General features: G+C 40.0%; 1 protein-coding gene across 3 annotated transcripts in view; it reads left to right on the top strand.

Annotated features, from left to right (window-relative positions):
• The first annotated feature begins 483 nt into the window (after nt 1-483).
• Nucleotides 484-8,588, top strand: part of LOC109951142 (STAM-binding protein-like A) — a 10,433-nt gene continuing 2,328 nt past the window's right edge. The window contains exons 1-10 of one of the 3 annotated variants that reach the window (XM_020585448.1): nt 484-644; nt 2,767-2,984; nt 3,272-3,347; nt 3,438-3,533; nt 3,950-4,349; nt 4,561-4,685; nt 6,542-6,679; nt 7,184-7,296; nt 7,419-7,518; nt 7,933-8,582. In XM_020585448.1, coding sequence (XP_020441104.1) covers nt 2,782-2,984; nt 3,272-3,347; nt 3,438-3,533; nt 3,950-4,349; nt 4,561-4,685; nt 6,542-6,679; nt 7,184-7,296; nt 7,419-7,518; nt 7,933-7,989 — 1,308 coding nt within the window. In that variant the 5' untranslated portion in view covers nt 484-644; nt 2,767-2,781 and the 3' untranslated portion in view covers nt 7,990-8,582. Of the gene's footprint in view, nt 645-2,766; nt 2,985-3,271; nt 3,348-3,437; nt 3,534-3,949; nt 4,350-4,560; nt 4,686-6,541; nt 6,680-7,183; nt 7,297-7,418; nt 7,519-7,625; nt 7,701-7,932; nt 8,583-8,588 lie in introns of those variants that run through there. The other 2 variants (XM_020585447.1, XM_020585449.1) reach the window with 2 other exon arrangements.

Below are 8,588 nucleotides of genomic sequence, written 5' to 3'. Positions count from 1 at the left end.
TTGAGTTTACTGCATCAGAAAATTCCTTTATCATCTTCTCCTCGATTGTCCTCTTCTTCTTAATAATAGGTGAATGCTAAGTATGTTTATTTAAATACTGTTTTAAGGGGGGAAAACCTTTGCTTAAGTAAACTTGTTAATGCATAACTGCTGCTTGAAAGGGAGTATTTTTCCTAGCACATAATAGCCCTGTAAGCAAATAGGACGATATGACATTTACCTCATAATTTTGAGTTTTATGAGTAATTTTGCCTCACGTTTGACTTTCTATGTTAGAACCCTGACATAGTAAGTCAACCATATGACTGTTATCATTTTTTTCTTGTACTGATTCAAATAAATTGTATAAATCTACTTAAGGTGCACTTAACAACAACTAGCACCAGCTAAGATACTTTTATTTATATTGTTTGTTTGTTTTAAAGATCTTGTAATTGATATCTATTATTAAATCGATATCCGTCTCCGCTGGCGTGATGACACGTCAGGCGGAAGTTGTTTTGACGGCGGAAGTATAGGGATATTAGTACAGATACTGTAGGCGTAGCTAACTAAAGCAAACTGCTTTAGGAGTTTAACATTTGATAGTCTTTTTAAACAGCTGAATGTGAGCCTCTTTGGGCGTGGGTTAACTGCTCGATCAGGTACGAATGAATATAAAGTTCCTCAGTGGTTTCTAGCTGCTTTGTCGTTTTAAATTTGTAGCCTGGCTTAGCTAAGTTAGCTAACTTATGCTAGCATGGCTAACGCGACACAGAAACATTGATTACTTCAATGGAAGGGTTGGGTAGATATCAAAAGTTTATTAAGGGGAAGTATACATTTATGACAGCCCTAAGATACTGGGGCCGAAGAGGTTTATAAATGAATCGAAGGCAAACTTTAGCTGAAAAGGGCCCACAGTTTCGCATTTTGTCTGTTTTAGTGCTAGACCTTTTGACGTTTCTCTGTTACAGCTAACGTTAACTGAAGGGTCCTTGGTTTCACAAGTTTTCAGCTTTAATGTAGTTGTATAGTTATGAACGTATAGACAATCCTGATGATGAGAGTCCAAATGTGAGTGAATCGTCAATGTGTTTAGTGGTGACTTTCCCTTTAATATGCTTCAAAACCATAGAGGTAACGTTATGGTCATGGTGAGGGTCACTCCGAACAAGAGTCCACGTTTCAGCCAACCTTTAAAGAAAATATAGTTTTCTTTGTAATTCATTGTAATTCACTTTTTACAAGTGCTCAGTTTTTTGGTCAATCCAAGCACCCGTACCTTAATTGCAAGTAAATGAGACCAATATTGTAATTCAGAATAGTACTGAGTTGCTGTTGTGATAGAGTTAGGTTTAGCAAGGCTCCAGACTGTGAGAGTGACAAGTTGCATATTGCAGCCATATTTATTTAAGGCGTGACTGACATTCTTCAAAAGTTCCACTGGGTGCGACTGAAAAATAAACAGGTTATCTACAAACAATTGCTCTCAATATAGAACAGTATCTGCAATACTGCCATCCCAACAGTTATCTGCAGATTTATCACTCACTAGTCTCAGGAAGCAGAGCCTTCCAGTCTATCAAATGTGTTGACACACACCAACTCCTAGACACGCACGTCATCCCTGCACCTGGACCCCTTTTTTACACTTAAAGTGTTTTTTCCTTTGGTGCATTTGAAGTGCAGTTGCCAGGTAAATCAGGTAGATCATCTGTTTTAACTTGAATCTTTTGTGATGGATCAGGCTCCTGGTGTCACTAAGCTCTCTGGTTTTACTTTTCCTCATCCAAGATGGCAAAATAAATAAATCAGAACATATAAACACTCCTGATTCTTTGCTGATGAGCCTACATGAAAACTATTTTTGTCCAGTACGTTTCTGCTGTCAGTCAGCCTGATGAAGTCCATGCTGTCCTCCTGCTGACTGACAGCTGCTCTGACGAGAGATGCTGCACAGAGATTGGAGTCATTGTGGATTGAACAGATCAAACGTGTCACGCATATGCACCGCGCATATCAAGTAAAGTCCCAGTTTGAAGTTAGTAGTGCCTGAAACCCACCGTCAGGTCCTTCTTTAATTAGTAGGGTAGTAGTAACTTTAGCTCAAAAATGAGCTGCACTAGCCAGATGAGTGATTGAGCTGAACTACGTGTGAAGTCCAACACAGACGTCACCAAAGAACAGAAATTCTTCTTCAAAAGAAAAACGAGCTACAAATACATCACGTACACAAATGGCAAATCATGCATGCAGTTCATCAGCTTATACCTTACTTCAGTTGAAATATAATAGCCCATCATCATCGCCATTATCATCATGTTGACTGCTAGGACATAGAGCACTAAAGTGATCTAAAAGAGGCGGAAAATGTTCCAGTAGTGATTTTCCCATTTACTGTCTCTCCCTCTCTCTGCAATGACAAAATACATTTTACCTGGAGCATTTCTGTCATCATAAAGTTATCATCATAAATTTGTGATCCTCTTGTTCCTTTTGTTGCCTAGACTGATGCTACGGCACTTAAGACAAAAGACACTAAACAGCATGCAGCTTCCTGCACCTACTGAGCTAAGCTTTGTAAACATGTCTGGACAGACTTTGTGTGTTGCTGTGGGCTGTACCTGCTAGCCAAGAAGCCATCAATACAAGCTGTCTGACTATTAGTCAGCACACTCATGGAGTGATCTCACATTTGATGTTACTTGATCAATATAGAGTAGGAAAAAAAGTCATGGAGCCTCTTCTTTTCGATTATTTTGTTTTGGGTTCCTGGTGTTCCAGGTTGGGCTTTTTGTGATGGCAGACCACTCTGACATCAGTCTGCTGCCAGAAGAGCGGGTCCGTGCTCTGACCAAGAAGGGGAGCACGGTAGAGGTTAATGAAGATGTGCCCCCACGGCGTTACTTCCGCTCAGGCATGGAGATGATCCGCATGGCCAACGTCTACACAGATGAGGGCAACATCGAGCACGCCTTCGTCCTGTACAATAAATACATCACGTGAGTGTATTTGTTAAATTGTGTTTGCTCAGTTTATTGAAATATTTATTAATTTGCCCTTTAGATAATGTTGCCATTTCCAGCTGAGTTTGGGAGTACAAATAAATACATTCTGTTTGTTTTGTCAAGTTTGGAGGGAACTTGCAAGAAGCCTAACACAGACGTTTCCAGCCAAAGTCTGCAGAGTCTGTGATTAGCCTAAATGATGATTTTATTAGCAAATGGGGGCCATGGCTTTGAATAAGCATTTTCAGTCAGTTAATAAAAAGAGTTTATTTTTTCCGCAGGCTCTTTGTAGAAAAACTTCCCAAGCATCGGGATTATAAGACTGCTAACATTCCTGAGAGGAAAGATACACTGAAGGTGCGTATACAGTGTTCTTAAACTGTCTTTAATAGCAGATTTCATTTGATTTAAAGCTCAGCATTTGGCTGAATTTTCTTTCTTTTGTAGAAAGTGAAGGATGTTGCATTTCCTCAAGCCGAGATTCTGAAAAAAGCTCTTTTGAAAAGATTTGAACAGGAGTATGCCCAGTATCTTGTCAAGAAGGTAAAGTGTCTATCAACCTCTAATCCTTCATGTGTTTGCGGTTTCTTATATTTGAGAAACTGTTACTGCACATTTACAGCATAAATATTGTCCAGTGTGTTGTCTGTACTGTAAATGGGGTGAAACATTAACCAGCATTATTTATTTATTGTAATAAATAAATACATCCATTATTTTGCCTCCATTAATTATCAGACAAAATGGAGAAAAAGAAAACACTGACCTTGAATAGTCATGTTTATTAATACAGTGATTGAAACAGACATTCATCATCATACACCAGAAGATCAGCAAATCTCATGTCACATCATTTGCTTTGTTTGTCTTTCTTGGATAAAAGAACAGTAACCAAAAGAGAGAGCTCACCTGTTGAAACACAAAGTTGCAAGAATGTGATGTGTTTGTTTTGTGTCCAGAGAGAGGAGGAGGTGGCCTTGGCGCAGGAGCAGTCCAGGCAGCGAGCGCTGGATGCCGAGCGGGAGCGTGTGGCAGAGATGCAGCGGCGGCAGCGGGAGCAGGAACAGTTCAGTGCCTTTGAAGAGATGATCCGGCGCCAGGAGCTGGAGAAGGAACGCCAGCGTGTGCTTCTGGAGTTTGCCACACCTGCCAAGCCCTCTCCTGACATGCCCCTCATTCCAGGCATCCAAGGGCCCTCGCTTATCTCCCCCACACCCCCACAGAGCCCAGGGGACCTATCGGGCACCATGAACCACCAGTACAATCGCCCTCCCGCCACCATCAGCACGCCTGCCACGGATCCACCAAGCTTCAACCGATCGCTCAAGCCTGAGTCTCTGGTCAGCCCAGGGAACAACAGTGAGTAAATGTTTTTCTGACATGAGGGCCTTTCCTTCAGGGGATTTAAATACTGCCAAACTCCCGCTTTTATGTCTTTATTCTTCTGAGCTGATGTTTTTCTTCATGAGCTATTTACTTTCCTGTCTGCACCATGTCTAGTTTTTAGAAGGTCACAAAAAACTTACTCCACCATTCAGCTTTTGTTTATTCCTGTACGTGGGTGTTGCAGATACGATGGTGGATGCCCTTCGGAAGTTGGCTGTTCCCGCTGAGCTATGCCGGAACTTTCTGAGGTTGGCCGAGGCCAACACAAGCCGAGCTGTAGAAACTTGTGGCATCCTGTGTGGCAAACTGGTAAGAACAGAGCATCCTCTTCTGAACAGCTCTGTCACCAGAAGCACCAAATTCACCTGTCACCCATCTAGGCCTTTTCAGTAATAGTCTCAAGGCATCATTATAAGCCACAGTCAATTTCCGAAGACTGCCTTTTTTATAATTAGATCATAGGTGGGCAGTGTACAAAGAGGAACAATACGCTGTAAATAGTCAATTTTACCCCATCCGAGCATGAACCAAATTTCCGCGCCAATACATTTGCTTGCACATACAACATACAGCATTTATAACATGACCCAGATACATCGGTCAAACAATAATTTATAACATGACCCAGATACTTCACTTCATTGCATACAGTTAAAATATTACCCTATATCTTAAAAAAAGGAAATACAAGGGACCTGTCCTCTTTTGAGCAGCATATCATAATAACACTTTTAACAGCATTATACTTAATATCATAAAGACCTCCAAATACAGAACACACATTCAAGAGCTGCTGAAGACCTGCTGCACTAGGACTAAATACCACAAGGTCATCTGCATACATTAAATGATTCACTACAACACCTCCAACCATGCAACCCGTTCTACACATACTTAACTTTTTTGAGAGATCATTCATATAAAAGTTAAATAAAATATACGTTAAATGATTCACTACAACACCACCAACCATACAACCCGTTCTACACATATTTAACTTTTTTGAAAGATCATTCATATAAAAGTTAAACAAAATCGGGGACAACAAACTACCTTGCCTTACCCCGTTATTGGTCTGAAAAGGATTGGATGTACAATTATCCCATTTAATAAGCATAGACTGGCAGGCATACCAATAAGACAAACATCTTACTATATATTTAGGCACATGGGCATCACACAATTTCTGAAATAATTTCCTATGATTCACCCGATCGAAGGCCTTAGAGGCATCTAAAAAACACATAAATACAGTGGAATTCTTACTTTTATATTTACTAACCAATTCCTTTAGTGCAAATGTACACATATTAGTGCCATGATTGGATTTAAACCCAAATTGGTTCTCAGTGGAGCCAATAAGATTACAAAACCTACTAAAAAGAATTACCTCAATAACTTTAGAAAGTGCTATTAGCAAGTGCAATAGGTTTGTAATTATCAGAGCTGGCCACCTTTCCCGCTTTATCCTTCACCACAGGGACTAAAAGTACGTCATCAAGGAGTCAGGCAAAAACCCATGTATAACACAAGACTTAAAACATATAGCTAAAAGAGGAGCCAACCTCAAACTAGCATGCTTAAGGTGTTCTACAGAAATACGATCCAGCCCAGTAGACTTATTTGCAGACAAATTATTTATCACTCGAGAAACTTCACAGGTTTTAACAGTTTCAACAAAATCAACCCTGCTTACAGGGAAGACTTCACTGGGAACACAGTTAAATAAATTGCAATAATGGAGCCGCCAAAGCTCAGCTATCTTATCTGGGCCAGAAATTCCATCAATAGTATAGGGTAGAGAGAGTCTACTATTATTAGTATGTTTAACATCTTTCCAAAACGACCTCGTATCATTGCGTAATAGTTTCTTTGCCATAGAGTCAGACCTCAATTTTTGTTCATTTTTCGTAATAAAACATATGGCATATTTGTATTTTGCACTTGTATGCTTTTTATGCTTTATATGAGATGTTAATGTTTTCATCTGAGTTTTAATCATTAGTGAAACTGTAATTTTGTATCATTGAATTCCAAAGCCTGAGATGGTTTTAAAAAAAGAAACACTCTGCACCAGTGTTGGTAATAATGAAAATAATTAGTATTAATCAGGCTAAAAATGTGGATTTATAAGTGTTTAAATAAACCTCTTTTGTTTGTTCCAGACCAGAAATGCGTTTACTGTGACCCATGTTATCGTACCAAAGCAGTGTGGCGGCCCAGACTACTGTGACACGGAAAACGAGGAGGAACTCTTTCTCATACAGGACCAGTACGATCTCATCACCCTGGGCTGGATACATGTGAGTAATGAGCTGCACAGAGGTACAAGCTCAAACATCTGTGCCTCAAAGGAAAAATCCTGTATTTTGTGTCTGGTGTGTTTTTAGTTTTCCAGTACTTCAGTCATTTTAAAATATTTCAGTAGTTTCAGTAATAGATTCATGGTCGCTGTGACTGCACACTTTTTGTCCTTATTTTCTACCTCCACAACCTCCTTCTTCTTCCACAACCAAAAGACCAAGAGCTGACAGCACCAGTGCCGTTTGCAACTTCTTGTCAGACATATTCTCGATTAGAAGCAGCCATATACCAGTGCAACAGTAGGCCTTCGTCACTGCTGGTTCTTTGACGTGCGTCTCAGCCCTTTGACAAAGTACTAACTAACCTGAGTAGGAAGTGGTTTGGCATATCTGATACTCACAAGAATATAACATCATAAAGACTTTTACCTTTTCACCTTTTACAGTTGAACCCAGTGAAGTGAAGTCTGGACTTTTTTTTTTTTTGTCTCTCCCCCCCCCCAGACTCACCCTACACAGACGGCCTTCCTGTCCAGTGTTGACCTCCACACACACTGCTCCTACCAGATGATGCTGCCAGAGGCCATCGCTATTGTCTGCTCACCTAAGTTCAATGAGTAAGTCAGAAGACCACTGGTCAGGAGTTGATTTGAACTCTGTCTCCTTCCTTTTCTCAGATGTGTTTATCAGTCTGCCGCCAGTGAAAGTCTGTCCTAAGGTGCGCTTGTGTTTGTCCCAGAATCGGCTACTTCCGGTTAACGGACCGAGGAACAGAGGAGATCTCCACATGTAAACAGAAAGGCTTCCACCCTCACAGCAAAGACCCCCCTCTATTTACAGTGAGTTTCTCTTTCTGAATTGTCTTTGTTTAAAAAGGGGTGGGGACGACAATATTCAGGAGACACCTTCTTCTAATACCAATTGGTTTATTTCAACATTGTGCTAGAGTCAAGAATCATTATCATCATCAAGTGTCACAGCGGTGAGTCCTAATCCCTGGAGCTGAGTTAGCATTTTTGTACCTCTGGTTCCGGTATCATAAACTAAATCAAAATAGGCAGATTGTTTGTTAGGCAAGTTCTTAAAAATTGGAAAGGGATTTTAAATATTTTAATTTCTGCTTTTTAAAATGTCTTTTGATAATGGTTGTTTTTAATGTGTGAAGATAATCTTTATTTTCAGGCTGCATTGTAGCCTTTTTCAGTTCACGTGGGCAGACTGTCACAGGTCTGTTTCTCCTCTCTCCTTTTCAGCAAGCGGGACATGTCACCATCACAGATGACACTGTGTCCATGATGGATTTGCGGTGATTTTTCTTTTTCACCACAACACTCACAGACAGTTTTTTTTTATCAAAGCATGGACTGGAGAAAACAATTATTTTATTGTCAAGACGGTACTGAACAAATGCCAGCCACAGTTTTGACATTTATATGGACTTCAGTTGTTCTCAAAAGGAACAACAATGCAGACACTTTTTTTTATTATTCTGTAAGAAAAATTCTACATTTTCAAGCAGACAACAGCTATCCAGTTAATGGACCGGCAGCCCTCTAGCACTTCACCTCCTCTGTTTTTGTCAGTATGTGATGTTTTTCCTTTGTGTCCCATTTTTGTTTTTGTCATTAATAAATAAATATGTTTGTCAGTGGCAGATAAGTGTCTCGTCACACAACCTTTGTGTCATATTTGTTATCAGCGTTTGGTTCTTCCAAGGATGAGAGCATTCATTTGTTGTAAATTGTGCACCATCGAGTTCAGTATAATTTGTAATCAAGTCCTTGTTCTTTTGCCTCAGCGTAATTCCTTCATAAACTGTGAAAGTGCTTTGAGTGATGAGAGACATGAAAGTTGTAACTCAGGGTTGCAGGTAGTCTTGCTGCTGCTGCCCCATATTATATTTTTATAT

The sequence above is a fragment of the Monopterus albus genome, unplaced genomic scaffold, assembly GCF_001952655.1.
Source record: "Monopterus albus unplaced genomic scaffold, M_albus_1.0 scaffold366.1, whole genome shotgun sequence".
In the NCBI taxonomy this organism is placed as follows: Eukaryota; Metazoa; Chordata; class Actinopteri; order Synbranchiformes; family Synbranchidae; genus Monopterus; species Monopterus albus.
Note: the sequence above shows the minus strand (reverse complement) of the source record. Positions and strands in the feature narration are given on the sequence as shown.